Source organism: Sturnira hondurensis, unplaced genomic scaffold, assembly GCF_014824575.4.
Source record: "Sturnira hondurensis isolate 20B ecotype Veracruz unplaced genomic scaffold, ASM1482457v3 Scaffold0022910, whole genome shotgun sequence".
NCBI lineage: Eukaryota > Metazoa > Chordata > Mammalia > Chiroptera > Phyllostomidae > Sturnira > Sturnira hondurensis.
The window spans coordinates 7,559,039-7,576,315 of NW_028095541.1; the positions used below are offsets into that span (position 1 = coordinate 7,559,039).

The 17,277-nt window shown below is 38.1% G+C and overlaps 1 protein-coding gene and 1 pseudogene across 1 annotated transcript in view; both read left to right on the forward strand.

Moving 5' to 3' along the window:
- The window catches only part of RNF17 (ring finger protein 17), a 176,037-nt gene that overhangs the window by 72,539 nt on the left and 86,221 nt on the right, over positions 1 to 17,277 (forward strand). The window contains exons 14-17 of the mRNA XM_037037065.1: positions 2,491 to 2,680; positions 3,495 to 3,663; positions 6,930 to 7,120; positions 9,653 to 9,798. Coding sequence (XP_036892960.1) covers positions 2,491 to 2,680; positions 3,495 to 3,663; positions 6,930 to 7,120; positions 9,653 to 9,798 — 696 coding nt within the window. The remainder of the gene's footprint in view (positions 1 to 2,490; positions 2,681 to 3,494; positions 3,664 to 6,929; positions 7,121 to 9,652; positions 9,799 to 17,277) is intronic.
- Positions 695 to 1,067, forward strand: LOC118980510 (protein S100-A11-like; annotated as a pseudogene).

Below are 17,277 nucleotides of genomic sequence, written 5' to 3' on the forward strand. Positions count from 1 at the left end.
GGAAAGAAAGAAGGAGCTCCTGCCCTTTGCAACAGCATGGGTGGAAGTGGAAAGCATTATGCTGAGTGAAATAAGCCGGGCAGTGAGGGACAAATACCATAGGGTCTCACCTTTAATAGGAATGTAATCAACAAAACAAACAAGCAAGCAAAATATAGCTAAAGACATTGAAATTGAGAACAGGCTATCAGGGACCAGAGGGAAGAGGGGAGGCCATAATGGGGGGAAGGGGTGAAGGGTTTACAAGAATAAGTATAAAGGACATATGGACAGTAACGGGAGGGGGGTAGAAATGGGAAGGATGGGGAGGGGTGTGGTGAGCAGGCAAAAAATGGTACTTGAACAACAGTAAATGTTATTAAAAAGTAAAGTGTGATTAACTCTTAGCTCATGTATGTAGCTTAACAGAATATTAGAATCCTAGGGTCATCATATGCTTATGGCAAAAGATTGATCATTTTAAAACAAAAATAGCACTTAAATTGTGAATATCTTAGAGGAGAAAACTATAGTGTTAAACTTATTTTTTATGGCTGCAAATAATTTCCCCAAATTGAATATCTGCCCAAAATTGTTCAGCTTACATTTAGAAAATGTTCTAAGAAAGCCAGAAAGTCATTCTCTGTTTCAAATTAAGAATAATTTGCTGTCCAAAGCTCACCACCGTGCTCCATGCTCACAGCCTTTCCGCATCACTCCACTCCAACATGGCAAAAATGTCCAGTCCTAGTGAGACTGACTGGTGCATCAAGTCCCTGATTGCTGTTTTCCAGAGGTATGCTGGAAAGGACAGTAACAGCTATACATTTCCCAAGACAGTTCCTAACCTTCAGGAATACAGAACTGGCTGCCTTTACAAAGAACCAAAAGGACCCTGGCATCCTTGACTGCATGTTGAAGAAATTGGACATGAACAGGGATGGGCAGTTAGATTTCCAAGAATTTCTAATCTTACTGGTGGCCTGGCAGCAGCTTGCCATGAGCCCTTTAGCTGTTCCCAGAAATATACTTGAGAAGTCCTTGGAGCTGGCCTCCAAGACCCACACTCTTTCCTTCCAGCTTCCCAGTCATCATCATTTCACAGACCACACATACCTTGAACCCAGTGTATCCACCACCCCCATGCATGCCCCTCCTGCTGGTAGTAATAAAACATATTTTTGAAAACAAACCCAAAACTAATTATTATTTCAATGTTAGTATACATGATTTAAATACCCAATTATATTTTGAGAAATTTTTCCAAGGGGAGAAATGCGATATGATGCTTTAGAAAGGTAACTTGTTATTCCCTTTTCTTTCTCATCTTCATTATGTAGAACAGAAAATGGCTTCAACAGGCTTTTTTTAATCTGTTGCAAGAAAGAATGGTTTATTTAATAGCATGTAGTATAAAACTAAGAATATGTGCTTATACACATGTGGTGTATAAGCATAAGAGAAGGGCCCACAACTATCTGAACACCAAACAAATGTTTTGGTCAAACTTAAAATTTTAAAAGCCCACTCTGAAGTGCTTCTTAACTCTCCTGTTTTTATTAGCATGCACAGAGATGAGTATACAGCATCCTGTGTCATATCAATGATCATGGCTTACCAAATTCTCTGTGATGCATAGCTGTTTTTAAAAGAATGGGTTTTAAGACTACCTACATTCTCTTCCCACTCTTCTAAGTAGCCATTGTGGCTTGGAGTAGCTTTTTCAACCTCTTTGCCTGGTTGCCTCATCTATGTGATGGAAGCACCATCTCCACAGGTTAGTTGACAGAGTAAGTGGATTCAAACATAAAATACTGAGGATATTGCTGAGTTCACTGTAAGCATTCAAATTCAAACCTCTCTCTTCCTTGCTCTTTTTTCCTTGCTATTAATTTATAATTCATCTGATCCTTCCATAAGATCATCCTCTGCTGGGTAAGTCTTTGGTTCATCTTCCCTTTCTCTTGAACTTCACTGTGTATTAACATAGTTTTGGCATTTCACACTCTGCCTTTTTCATTGTTTCTTTACTCTCATTCTCCCTAACAGAGTGAAGGTAATTGATTGTTATTTTCTGTTACCAAAGTATTTCACAATTTTATGTATATCTGTACATGCATTTGCTGTACATATACAAGGATAGAAGGTTTTATTGTTACAAGTACAACATACTGGAGTAATTTATTTGCCTGTCTTTCTTGAGTGTCTTGATGACAGGGTGCTCCTATTCATCTTTGTTATAGTTCATAAAATATAGGCCCTCAAAATGTGACTGGTGAGTATTCTTTGTTTTTATCTCCCCATTTAGCTCATAAGGTTCTGTATAATATACTACTCTAATACACTGCTTTCATTCTTTTCATAGTTCTTGACATACAGTGCTATATTATCAGTAGATAAATGAGTTAAGACTTCTTAGTAGTGTAACTAATGTACACATTTGTAAACTAGAGCTTATTAGGTATTATTTCTCCATAAACATTGATATGATTTGTCTCCCTCATTATTTAGGTGCAACAGTATTCATCAGCAGTATTGAAAATGGAATGTGGTGTCGAGGAATTATTACTGAATTAATTCCAATAGAAAAGGAAAATATTAGAAAATATTGTAGTCCAACCAAATTCTCAGTCTGTGAAGTTGCACTAATACAAATATTTTTGGTGGATTTTGGAAATTCTGAAGTCCTAATTGTTGCAGGGTATGATATTTTATAATTACTGTGTGTACCTGGTCTGTTTGGAAACATTTGTGATTGTGAGGAGAGTGTAAAGAATAAAGGACATTGGGAAAAAGTGCAGAGGAGTAATTTACATTTCTTCACTTCCAAGGCATATGCTTTTTATTTTGCTCTAGTATTTGTCTTACTAATTACTAAATTAATAAAGTATTATTTAACATTGTTACTAGACAGAGACCTAAGTAAAGGAGATTCTCGATGTATCTGAACTTACTCTTCTTTGTTTTCTGGAGCATGGGAATGATGTATAAAAATAGTTGATTTGAACTAAAGTGTTATAGTTAGCTGTAGGATGATTGACTACAATTTTAGAAAAATTTCTAGTATTTTATTAGTGCATGTTAAAGTGGCATAGTGTTTAGCTCACTCTATATTAAAAAATATTTTCCAGGAAAATAAAACAAATTAAGAATGCTTTTGTAATAAGGACCAGTATTAACTACACAGCATGGTCACTAATTATTTACTGGTCATAGCTTTATAAATAAGTAGATTTCTATTTGGGGGGCATCATTATCCCCTGAAGTTTAAGCTAAATAGATATATGAAAGACAACTCAGAAAAAGGCAGTTGAGTATTAATTCTATAGATAAAAAGTGCCTGTACTTACAAAAGCTAGATTTAATCTATATTATAAGGAAATAAGCATTAGAATATAATTTTGTAGAAGATTTAATGTAAGGAGAGTACCCTTAGAAATGTGTAACTTTTATGGGAAAAATAAGTTTGGGTTTGAAGCATTATTTTCAAAAAATATTACTGGAATTCTTCCTAGAATTGGTGATAACCATGTGAGATCGGAACACATTGCTGAGCAACATGTAGTACTAAATGACTTATGTCTAGCCCTAAGGAAGTCTGAACCATACATTGAAGGGCTGCTGAAAGACATCCAGCCATTAGCACAGCCATGCTCATTGAAGGACATTGTTCCACAGAATTCAGTAAGTGAAACCGAAACTACGCTTTCATCACAGGGGCTAAGTATACCATTTTTGGCTAGGTATTGCCAATCAAGTTGCTGAGTATAGGTTTAAGGCATCAGTACTCCTGGTAAATCTGTTTTGCATAATAATCCAATAGGTGCCAATAAAACAAGAGACTAACTTCACTTTCCACAACTGGAAATGTTCTTAGTGGGAACTCAAATTGAATGAACATATATGAACATAATGATATGTGAAATATCCAAGCAAACCACTAAGTTTTGAAGTTAAACAAGTATGGGAAAATAAAATATGGTGTGGTTTTGTATCTCTACATTTCTTCACTGTCTCCTTGGCACATTGTTCATTACTTATAGTCCATATGGCATGCTGCTTTGAAGTATTTATGAATATCTGGATATTCCTCATCAAGATTGCAAACTTCCAGGAGATAGGGGTTGTGTGTAAGAATACATGTCAAAAAGTTATATTATTATGAAATCTATAAAAACAGGAGTCAATGTTTTTGCTCATTATTGAACTCTAGGCACATAGCACATATTTGAAAGAATGAGTATGGGAATAAAAGACAGAAAACTGTACTTGAACAATAATTAAATTTAAATTTTTTTTAAAAAGATTGAGACGTAAAATAACTAGTAAAGTTTGATTTAAAAGTTTAAAAAAACTAGAAGAAAACAAAAATGTGTTTTCCTCAAAATGGTAATTTGGTTTTTTATTATTATTTTCTGAGTAGGCTTTACTTTTATGCTCATAAAACCTTTAGAAAAGGTTTTTTTGTTTTTAAGGAATGTGTACTTTTGATTCTTGAAATTTACTTTAGGTTTAGGTAAAGTTTCAAAGATCAACCTAAAAACATTTTTTCCAATGGGTGAATATTTTTATTTATTTAAGTAGCATATACCTCATGTATTGTAGTAATGGGAGCTAAGTTCACTCATGATGATTATAAACATTTTTAAAGCAATTTTTTAAAATACATTTTATTGATTATGCCATTACAGTTGTCCCATTTCTCCCCTTCATTCCCCTCCACCCTGTACACACCCTTCCGCCCACATTCCCCTCTTTTAGTTTGTGTCCATGTGTTATAAGTTCTTTAGCTTCTACATTTGCAAAATTACTCCTGCCCTCCCTCTATTTTCTCCCCATTGTCTATGCTACTTATTCTCTGTACCTTCTCCCCACTTCACTTCCTCCCACTCCCCTGTTGCTAACCCTCCATGTGATCTCCATTTCAATGTTTCCGCTCCGGATCTAGCTGTCCTCTTAGTTTGCTTTTGTTTTAGGTGTGGTTATTAGTAACTGTGAGTTTGCTGTCCTTTCACTGTTCATATTTTTTATCTTCTTTTTCTTAGATAAGTCCCTTTAACATTTCATAAAATAAGGGCTTGGTGATGATGAACTCCTTTAACTTGACCTTATCTGAGAAGCACTTTATCTGCCCTTCCATTCTAAATGAAAGCTTTGCTAGATAGAGCAATCTTAGATGTAGGTCCTTGCTTTTCATGACTTGGAATACTTCTTTTCAGCCCCTTCTTGCCTGTAAGGTCTCTCTTGAGAAATGAGCTGACAGTCTGATGGGAACTCCTTCGTAGGTGACTGTCTTCTTGTCTCTTGCTGCTTCTAGGATTCTCTCCTTCATTTTAATGTTGGGTAATGTAATTATGATGTGGCTTGGTGTGTTCCTCCTTGGGTCCGCCTTCTTTGGGACTCTGAGCTTCCTGGATTTCCTGGAAGTCTATTTTCTTTGCCAGATTGGGGAAGTTCTCCTTTATTATTTGTTCAAATAAGTTTTCCACTTGTTGCTCTTCCTCTTCCTATTCTGGTACCCCTATAATTCGGATATTGGAATGTTTAAAGATGTCCTGGAGGTTCCTAAGCCTCTCCTCATTTTTTTGAATTCTCATTTCTTCATTCCTTTCTGGTTGGATGTTTCGTTCTTTCTTCTGGTCCATTCCATTGATTTGAGTCCCAGTTTCCTTTCCATCCCTATTGGTTTCCTGGACATCTCCCTTCATTTCAATTAGTTTAGCGTTCATATGTTCCTCTAATTTGTGACTATAATCAACCAGTTCTGTGAGCATCCTGATAAACAGTGACTTGAATTGTGCTTCTGAGAGGCTGGCAATTTCTCAGTCACTGAGAGTTATCGGCTCTGGGACTTTGAGTTTTCTTGCGCCATCTTTTGGGCTGTTCGTGCCTTTCTATAGCAGGATCGGAACCCTAGGTTTTCACCAGAGCAGGGCAACTAAGTTGCTGGGTTGTGACGCTGTATGTGGGGGTAGGGTCAAAGAGGAACAATGGCGTCCTGTCTGCCGCCTGCCGCCGTGGCCCCCACCAGTGCTGCAGCTGCCACCGTCACCGGGCCCATGCATTTTGTCCCTCTACACTCGAGTGTGCCACCAAGGTCAGCCCTCCCCCCTAGTGGCCTGCGTGGTCCGTCTCACTGTGCGCGAATGTGTGACCGCGGTCAGTCTGCCCCACACCCTGACTGGGTCCGGGCCACTTGCGCGCCTGGGTCTGGGGATCTTTCCTGCCCGACCCTGCTTCCCTGCTGGCTCTGCCCCTCTTACCATCCCCGTTGAACAGTTCGTTGTTGTCAGGCTTCCGTATAATTCAATTTTCTGTTCTTTGGGTGTGTCTTTGTTCTCCAAACCTTTGTTGTATTCAAACTTGGTTGTGGGAGAAGGCACAGTGTTTCCACCTATGCCTCCATCTTGGTGGAAGTCCTATTTCTAAATCTTTGTTGTCCTTAATTTTGTTTGTGTGAGGAGGCACAGTGTGTCCACCTATGCCTCCACCTTGACAGGAAGTCAGTTATGAACATCTTGATTGTATTACATGGTTTCCATTGAACTTCCAAAATTACCTTTTGAATATTTTATCATTTAAGTGGGAAATTTATATGTAATACATGTTTTATTTAAAATTATTTATAATCTTTATACTAAGATTAGAAAGAGAAAAAGAAGTTTCTTAGTTTCTAAGAAGTTTCTCTAAGAAGAGAAACTAAGCTGTGAAGTGTGGTAGCTGTACAACCCTGAGATGATATTTGTATATCAAAGTATGACCCACAACTGTGCATCTATAAGACTGTCCTCAGATATGTGGCCCCAGCTTCTGCTTTTGAAATCTGTGGTTAGCTCACTGCCTCTGCTCAGATTTGCAGACTTCAGTTGGTATAAAGCTAAATCCAGAGTATTGTAACATTAAAACTAATTGTAATTACTGAATTCATTAGAATTTAACTTTTTCCACAGAATGAAGCTTGGGGAGAAGAAGCTAAAGTAGAGTTTTTGAAAATGGTAAACAACAAGGCTGTTTTAATGAAAGTTTTTGGAGAAGAAGATGGTGTGCTTATTGTAGATCTGCAGAAACCACCAACAAATAAAATAAGCAGTGACATGCCTGTGTCTCTTAGAGATGCATTAGTTTTTATGGAACTGGCCAGGTAGGTCATTTTTAAACCTTAAATATTTTTCGAGATTATAGCTATAAATTTGAATCGCAGATTTTACTTTTAAACTATGGGTTTCGAATTTAACTTCAAATTTCTTTGGAGGTTAAAAATATTGCTGTCATGTTTTCTAATTACAGTTGTCTGTGAAAACTACATTCAGATCATTTGATTTAAATAGAGAAAGCACAGTACCTCAAAGTAGAAACTATTTGTAGATAGTGAAAAATACTCTCGATAGCATCACAAGCAACTGCACTAGGGTTTCAAGAATTGTAGTTTAGAGTTCTGGCCAAGATGGAGGTGTAGGTAGAAACCCTTCACTTGCTCACACAACCAAAAGGAGGATAATAACCAATCTAAAATTAATAAACAAGTGCCAGAAAATCAAAATGCATGGAGCTCCAAAAACCAAGGAATTAAAGAAACAGTCAGCCAGACCAATCAGACCTGTAAGATGGGCGGAATGAGAGAATCTACCTCAAGGCAGTGTACTGTGCAGGTGGGACAGGCTGAATGGGAAACTGAGACTCAGAGCTGACTGTGGACTACAGCGGGGGTTGCTGCAGTGGGAGAAACTCCCAGTCTTACAGGAGGATTCCGTGGAAAGTGAAGCTAGAGCCCAGCAGGGGAACTGCATTGTTCTCTCTCTGGCCCCTCCCCCACAGGCAGCACCACCACAGAGCAAGGAAGGTTGCCCTGCCCTTAGGTGAATACCTAAGGCCTCACCCCCGTACAACTTAACAGGAGCACCAAGACAGAGAAATATGACCCAAATGAGAGAACAGAGCAAAACTCCAGAAAAAGAGCTAAGTGACAAGGAGACAGCCAATCTATCTAATGGAGCTTTCAAAACCCTGGTAATCAAGATGCTCATAGAACTGATTGAGCTTGGTTGCAAATGAAGGAACAAATGAAGGCTACCCAAAGTGAAATAAAGCAAAATATTCAGGGAACCAACAGTGATAGGAAGGAAAGCAGGATTCAAATGAACAATTTGGAACAGAAGGAAGAAATAAAACACAACTGGAACAGAAGGAAGAAACCAGAATTTAAAAAAATGGAGGGAGACAGGAACCTCTGGGACAACTTTAAACATTTCAATATCTGAATTATAGGGATGCCAGAAGGGTAAGAACTAGGGCAAGAAATGGAAAACTTATTTGAACAAATAATGAAGGCAAACTTCCTCAATCTGGCAAAAGAAATAGATTTCCAGGAAGCCTAGAGTCCCAAAGAAGTTGGACCCAAGGAGGAACACACCAAGATACACCATAATTAAATTACCCAAGATTAAGGATAAAGAGAGAACCTTAAAAGCAGCAAGAGGAAAGGAGAGAGCTACCTTCAAAGGAGTTTCCTTAATAATATCAGCTGACTTCTCAAAAGAAACCTTGTGGGCAAGAACAGACTGTCCAGAAATATTTGAAGTCATGAAAGGCAAGGACATCCAAGGTTACTCTATCCAGCAAAGCTATCATTTAGGATGGAAGGCCAGATAAAGTGCTTCCCAGATAAGGTAAAGTTAAAGGAGTTCATCATTACCAAGCTCGTATCTGAAATGTTAGAGGGATTTATCTAAGAAATTGAAGATGATCAAAAAGTATGAATAGTACAATGATAGCAAACTTACAGCTATCAACAAATAAACCTAAAAGAAAAACAAGAACAAAACTAAGCAAACAACTAGGATAGGAACAGAATCAGAGAAATGGACATCACATAGAGGGTTTTCAGCAGAAAGGATAGGAATGGGCAGGGGGAGGTACAGGGAATAAGAAGCATAATTGGTAGGCATAAAATCAATGGGGAGAGGTTAACATGGTATAGAAGCAGAGAATTCAAAGAACTTATATGTACAACCCATGGACATGAACTAAGGGGTAAATATTGGAGGGTTGGGGGTACAGGGCAGAGGGCAGATAAGGGGGAGGATTAGAAAAACTGTAACATAATAAAATATACTTTTAAAAAAGGAATTGTAGTTTAACAGTTTCTTAAATTTTCTAACTAGTCTGTATTTAATGTATGAATCTAGAATGGGCTCTGTGAATTCATTTCCTCCCCCATCTCAGTTACCACAGGGATAGTGGAAGGTACTAACTTTATGTCCTGAGCAATTACATGACTGTGGAAGTGAACTAAGTAGGTTCTCTTCTGAAAAAAATAAAAGTAGAAAGTAGAGTCTAGGAACTGCAAGGGGCCATGGAGAGCCCTCAACTGTCCTATCACAGACTAGTTACCAATTTAAAAGAGTACAGAAACAGAGGTCCAGCTCAAAAATGCTCCAACACAAATTTGAAGGTTAATTATTGAGGCTTGAAACTTGACATCTTATTTAACCTGTTTTGGTAACTGGATACAATACCAAGAAGTATTATAAGTTAGAAGAGAGAAATTGGAAAGGGAATATTGTTGGTAGATAAATCAGTATATGTACACATCCTTTCCTTAGATCAAGTCACTGAAAGAAGAGAGACAAGGAAAATGGCTCCTGCTTATGCTTTTGATTATTCTTTTAATTAGGTTTAGGTCAAACTCACCAGGAAGTCATTGTGAAAAAAATGAGATTTTACATTATCATCCACCTATTTTGCCTAAAGAAATGATGGATACTTCAGTAATGGTTTGTCATATAAATAGTCCTTCTGATTTCTATCTTCAGTTGGTAAGTAAATAGTGTTCCTTTGAAACAACATATTTTTGCAAGTTTTAAGTGGAAATGTGTAACAGAAATGAGTGCCTAGTATGAATTTCAGAGCAAAACAAACCACTATGAATCTTCTGTAAATTTAATTTTCTTAGTGGCCGCAGCTTTAAATAAGAAATTCACATGATTTATACTGAATTGAAGGTACTCTTCATCATGAAAATTAGTGATACATGGCAGGAAAGGACAGTGAAGGATATATAATATATAAATTTTTCTTGCTATCATATGAAATCTATACTTGACCCTTGAACAAGATGGAATGCTGACAGATCCTTGCCATTCCTCATTAGGTCAAAAACACACATATAATTTTGACTCCCCCAAAACTTAAATACTAGTAAATAGTCTACTGTTGACCAAAGTCCTTACCAACAACATAGTTGATTAACATATTTTGTATATTATATACTGTATTATTGAAATAAGCTAGAGAAAATAAATATCATTGCCACATATTTTCCCATATGGTTGGTTCCCTTTTCATTTTGCTGATGTTGTCTTTAGCCATGCTGAAACTTTTAATTTGATGTGGTCCCATTTGTTTATTGTTTCCTTTATGTCCCTTGCTCTAGGGGACATATTGGTGAAAATATTGCTGCATGGAATATCTGAGAATTTCCTGCCTATGTTCTCCTCTAGGACTTTTATGATATCATGACTTATATTTAAGTCTTTCATCCATCTTTAAAAAAAAAAATTTAAAGATTCTATTTATTTATTTATCTTTAGAGTGGAAGGAGAGAGGGAGAGAAACATAAATGTATGGTTGCCTTTCATGCATTCCCTGCTAGGAGTTGGCCTGCAGGGAACTGGCCTGCAACCCAGGCATGTGCCCTGACTGGGAATCGAACCGCAATCCTCTCGTTCGCAGGCCCGCGCTCAATCCACTGAGCTACACCAGCCAGGGCTTTTTATCCATCTTTTAAAAAAATGTGTTATTGATTATGCCATTACAGTTGTCCCATTCCCCCCGTTCATTCCCCTCTGCCATGCACACCCCTCCTCCCATTGCCCCCCTTTAGTTCATGTCCAAGTGTCACAAGTTCATTAGATTCCACATTTCCCATATTATTCTTGCCCTCCCCCTTTCTATTTTCTACCTACCATCTATACTACTTATTCTCTGTACTTTCTTCCCCCTTCTCCTCCTCACACTGCCCTGTTGCTAACCCTCCATGTGATCTCCATTTCTGTGGTTCCGTTCCTGATCTAGCTGTCCTCTTAGTTTGCTTTTGTTTTAGGTGTGGTTGTTAGTAACTGTGAGTTAGCTGTCCTTTCGCTGTTCATATTTTTTATCTTCTTTTTCTTAGATAAGTCCCTTTAACATTTCATATAATAAGGGCTCGGTGATGATGAACTCCTTTAACTTGACCTTATCTGAGCACTTTATCTGCCCTTCCATTCTAAATGAAAGCTTTGCTGGATAGAGCAATCTTAGATGTAGGTCCTTGCTTTTCATGACTTGGAGTACTTCTTCCCAGCCCCTTCTTGCCTGTAAGGTCTCTCTTCAGAAATGAGCTGACAGTCTGATGGGAACTCCTTCGTAGGTGACTGTCCCCTTATCTCTTGCTCCTTCTAGGATTCTCTCCTTCATTTTAATGTTGGGTAATGTAATTATGATGTGGCTTGGTGTGTTCCTCCTTGGGTCCCCCTTCTTTGGGACTCTCTGAGCTTCCTGGACTTCCCTGGAAATCTATTGACTTTGCCAGATTGGGGAAGTTCTCCTTTATTATTTGTTCAAATAAGTTTTCCACTTGTTGCTCTTCCTCTTCCCCTCCTGGTACCCCTATAATTCGGATATTGGAATGTTTAAAGATGTCCTGGAGGTTCCTAAGCCTCTCCTCATTTTTTTGAATTCTTGTTTCTTCATATTTTTCTGTCTTCATATTTTTTTCTTCCTTCTGGTCCACTCCATTGATTTGAGTTCCAGCTTTCTTTCCATCACTATTGGTTCCTTGTGCATTTTGCTTCATTTCACTTAGTGTAGCCTTCATTTTTTCTTCTAACTTGCGATTAACAACCATTCTGTGAGCACCCTGATCACCAGTGTTTTGAATTGTGTATCCGATAGGTCGGCTGTCTCTTGGTTGCTTAAAAGTATTGGCTGTGGGGCTTTGAGTTGCTCTCCTGCTTGAGCCATAATGTTTTGGTCTGTTTGCACCTGTTACATTTGAGGGAGGAAAGCTTAGGTGTTCACTGGGAAAGGTCAACCCAGTCGCTAGGTTGTGACTGGAGGTGGGGTCAAAGAAGGAAAAATAGCATTTGTTCCACTGTCTTGAATTTCAGTCCCTTCTACCGCTTCCCAGAAGTAAATTGGACCCTTCTAGTGCTGGTACCTGGGTGGGCGGGCTTGTGCACATTCTAGGACCCTGTGGGTCTCTCCAATGAACTCTTCTGTGAGGCTGGGTGCCTCTCCCGGCACCTAAACCCCTGAAAGTTTTTTCAGTTGGTGCTTTTAGGCTTTTATTTCCTGGTGCTGGGGCCCTGCATTGCGCAGTCTGTCTCAGTGTCCATTTTTTCATCTGGTATATCTGCGCGTGAATGTGTGAACACGGTCAGCCAGCTGCCTTGCGCCCTCATTCAGTCTGCCCATTGCCACTGCACGCCTGGGATCTGCCACCTGCTGCCTGCATGCCTGGGTTGGTCCAGCAGCCATTGCATTTTCCTGCCACAACTCCTCTCTGCCAGTCACTGGCTCCACCCCTCTTGCTGGTCTGGATGAATGGTTCATTGTTGTCAGACTTCCATACAGTTCAATTTTCTGTCTGTTTTAGTTGTGTTTTTGTTTCTAAGTCTTTGTTGTCCTTAAATTTGGTTGTGCAAGAAGGTGCAGTATTTCCCCCTACAACTCCATTTGGCCGGAAGTTTCTTTTATCCATCTTAAGTTTATTTTTGTGTATGATGTAAGTTTTCGGTCGAGTTACTTTTTTGCAACCTATCCAGATCTACTTTACCATTTGTTAAAGAGGCTATTGTTACTCAATTTTATACTTCTTCTTCTTTGTCTACTATTAATTGACCATATAAACTTGGGTTTATTTCTGGGCTCTCTATTGTGTTCCATTGGTTCCTGTGTCTTTTCTTATGCGAGTATCAGACTGTTTTGATTACCGTGGTTTTGTAATATAGTTTAATGAGGTATGGTGATTCCTCTTACTTTGTTGTTCTTTCTCAAAATTGCTATGGCTATTCACGGTCATTTATAGTTCCATATAAATTTTAGAAATGTGAGATGTGTCATTGATTTTTAACAGGGGTTGCATTGAATCTATAAATTGCTTTGGGTAGCATGGACATTTTAATGATGTTAATTCTTCCAAGTATAAACATGGTATATATTTCTTTTTTTAATTTATTTTAATTGTTGTTCAAGTACAGTCTTCTGTCTTTCACTCCCATCCCAGCCCACCCCCCAGTACTCCCCACCTCCCTCCCATTTCCACCCCCCCTTAGTTTTGTCCACATGTGCTCTATACTTGTTCTTGTAAACCCTTCCCCTTTTCCTGTGAAATTCCCTTCCCTCTCCCCTCTGGTCACTGTCAGCCTGTTCTCTATTTCAGTTTCTTTGGTTATATTTTGCTTGCTTGTTTGCTTTGTTGTTCAGGATCCTGTTAAAGGTGAGATCATATGGTTTTGTTCCTCACTGCCTGGCTTATTTCACTCAGCATAATGCTTTCCAGTTGCATCCATGCTGTTGCAAAGGGTAGGAGTTCTTTCTTCCTTTCTGCTGCATAGAATTCCATTGAATTCCTGCATAAAGACCATAGTTTTTGGATCCATTCAATTCATTTACTGATGGGCACCTAGGTTGCTTCCAACTCTTGGCTATTGTAAATTGTACTGCTATGAACATTGGGGTGCATAGGTTCTTTTGGATTGGTGTTTCAGGGTTCTTAAGATATAATTCTAGCAGTGGAATTGCTGGGTCAAAAGGAAGATCCATTTTTAGTTTTCTTAGAACATTCCATACTGTTTTCCATAGTGATTGTACCAGTCTGCAATCCCACCAACAGTGAACGAGGGTTCCCTTTTCCCCACAACTTCTCCCACACTTGGTGTTTGTTGCTTTGTTTATGATAGCCATTCTGACTGGTGTAAAGTGGTATCTCATTGTGATTTTAATTTGCATCTCTCTGATAGCTAGCGATATTGTGCATCTTTTCATGTGTCTTTGGATCCTCTGTATGTCCTCCTTGGAGAAATGTCTGTTCAAGTCCTTTGCCCATTTTTTAATTGGGTTGCTTGTCTTCTTAGAGTGGAGTCATGTAAGTTCTTTGTGTGTTTTGGAGATTAAACCCTTGTCTGAGGTATCATTGGCAAATATGTTTTCCTGTACGGTTGGTCCTCTCTTTATTTTAATATTGTTTCCTTTAAACTCACAGAAGCTTTTTATTATTTTTATTTTTTTAAAGATTTTATTTATTTATCTTAGAGGGGAAGGGAAGGAGAGAGAGAGAGAGAGAAACATCAATGTATGGTTGCCTCTCATTCGTCCCCTGCCGGGAACCGGGAACTGGCCTGCAACCCAGGCATGTGCCCTGACTGGGAATCGAACCGTGATCATGTGGTTCGCAGGCCCGCGCTCAATCCACTGAGCTACACCAGCCAGGGCCAGAAGCTTTTTATTTTGGTGAGATCCCATTTGCTTATTCTTTCTTTTATGTCCCTTGTTCTAGAGGACATATCAGAAAAAATGTTGCTGCGTGAAATATCTGACATTTTCCTGCCCATCTTCTCTAGAACTTTAATGGTGTCACAACTTCTATTTAAATCTTTTATCCACCTTAAATTTATGTTGGTGTATGGTGTAAGTTGGTGCTCAAGTTTCATTTTTTGCACGTAGCTGTCCAGTTGTCCCAACACCATTTGTTGAAGAGGCTATTTTTACTCCATTTTATGTTGCTGCCCCCTTTGTCGAATATTAATTGACCATAGAGACTTGGGTTTATTTCTGGGCTCTCTGTTCTGTTCCATTGATCTATGTGTCTGTTCTTATGGCAGTACCAAACTATTTTGATTACAGTGGCCTTGTAATACAGTTTGGTGTCAGGTGTTGTCATCCCTCCTAGTTTGCTCTTCTTTCTCAAAATTGCAGCTGCTATTTGGAGTCATTTATGGTTCCATATAAACTTTTTAAGTGTTTGTTGTATGTCTGTGAAGTATATCATTGGTACTTTAATAGATATTGCACTGAATCTGTAAATTGCTTTGGGTAGTATAGACATTTTGATGATGTTAATTCTTCCGATCCATGAACACGCTATATGTTTCCATTTGTTTGTGTCTTCCTTAATTTCTTTCTTCAGTGTTGTGTAGTTTTCTGTATACAGGTCTTTAACCTCCTTGGTTAGGTTTATTCCCAGATTTTTTTTTTTTTTTTTTGCTGTGTCAAGTGGGATTTTTTGCTTGATTTCTGTTTCTGCTGTTTCATCATTGGTACACAAAAATGCCTTTGATTTCTAGATATTGACTTTGTATCCTGCTGTTTTGCCAAATTCATTTATTAGGTTGAGCAGTTTTTTGGTGGGGTCTATAGGATTTTCCTTGTTCACTATCATGTCATCTGCAAAAAGTGACAGTGTTGTTTCCTCCTTTACGATTTGGATGCCTTTTATTTCGTTTTCTTCTCTGCTTGCTGTGGCTATTACTTCCAATACTATATTGAATAGAAATGGTGAAAGTGGACAACCTTGTGTTGTTCCTGAGCCTCATGGAAAATAGTTTTTGCCCATTGAGTATGATGTTGGCTGTAGGTCTCTCATATTTGGCCTTTATTATGTTGGGGAACACTCCCTCTGTTCCCACTTTGTTGAGTCTTTTTATCATAAATGGGTGCCGTACCTTACCAGATGGTTTTTACAATCTATTTATATGATCATATGATTTTTGTCTTTGCTTTGGTTTATGTGATGTATTACATTTACTGATTTGCAAATATTGAATCATCCTTGAGTCCCTGGGATGAATCGCGCTTTATCATTGTGTATGATCTTATTAATATATTGCTGGATGTGATTTGCCAATATTTTTTTGAGCATTTTAGCGTCTAAAGTTTATCAGTGATATTGGCCTGAAGTTTTCTTTCTTTGTTGTGTCTTTATCTGGTTCTGGGATTAAGTTGATGCTGGCTTCATAAAAAGAGGTTGGGAGTCTTCCGTCATTTTGAATTTTTTGGAACAGTCTGTGAAGAATAGGGGTTAGCTCTTCCTTAAATGCTTTGTAGAATTCTCCTGTGAAACCATGTGGTCCAGGGCTTTTGTGTGTTGGGAGTTTTTGATTACTGCTTCAATTTCATCTGCTGTTATTGGTCTGTCCAGGCTTTTTGCTTCTTCTTCATTGAGTTTTGGAAGATTATATTTTTCTATAAATGTGTCCATTTCACCTAGCTTTTCAAATTTCTTGGCAACAGTTCTTCATAGTCATTTGTTACAGTCCTTTGCATTTCTGTGGTGTCCATTGTAATCTCTCCTCTTTCGTTTCTACTTGTGTTTATTTGGGTTCTCTCTTCTTTATGAGCCTGCTTAAAGGCTTGTCTATTTTGTTTATCTTTTCATAAAACCAGTTCCTGGATTCATTGATATTTTAAATTTTGCTTCTAGTCTAAATATCATTTAATTCTTCTCTGATCTTGGTGTTTCCTTCCTTCTATTTGCTGTGGGCTGTATTTGTTGTTGTTCCTTGAGTTCTTGTAGGCATAGGGTTAGGTTGTTTGTTTGAAATGTTTTTATCTTTTTTAGGTAGGCCTGTATTGGTATGAACATTCCTCTCAGGACTGCCTTTGCTGTGTCCCGTACGTTGTTGTGAGTTCATTTTCATTTGTTTCCAGAAACTTTCTGATTTCTTCCCTAATTTCATTCTTGACCCATTCGTTGTTTAATAGCATGCTCTTCAATCTCCATGATTTTGAGTGTTTTGGGTTTTTTTCCTTGGGGCTGGTTTCCAGTTTCAGTCCCTTATGGTCAGAGAAAATGCTTGGAATGATTTCAGTTTTCTTGAATTTGTTGAAGCTTGTTTTGTGTCGTATCTTGTGGTCTATCTTTGAAAATGTTCCAAGTGTATTTGAAAAGAATGTATAGTTAGTTTCTTTGGGATGAAGGGCTCTGTATATATCAATTAAGTTCATTTCATCTAGGGCGTTGTTCAATGCCCCAATATCTTTGTTGATATTTTTTTGGAAGATCTGTCCTTTTTTGACAGTAGGGTGTTAAAATCCCCTAGTATAAATGTGTTGCTGTCTATATCTGTCTTGAATTCCCCCCAATTTTTCCTTATGTATTTGGGTTCTTCGATGTTTGGTACATATATGTTTATGTCTTTATGATGGATTTTTCCCTTGAGTATTATGAAGTGACCTTCTAGGTCTCTGTTTATGGCTCTTTTTTTGAAATCTATTTTGTCTGATATGAGTATTGCTACCCTGGCTTTTTTTTCCTCTTTG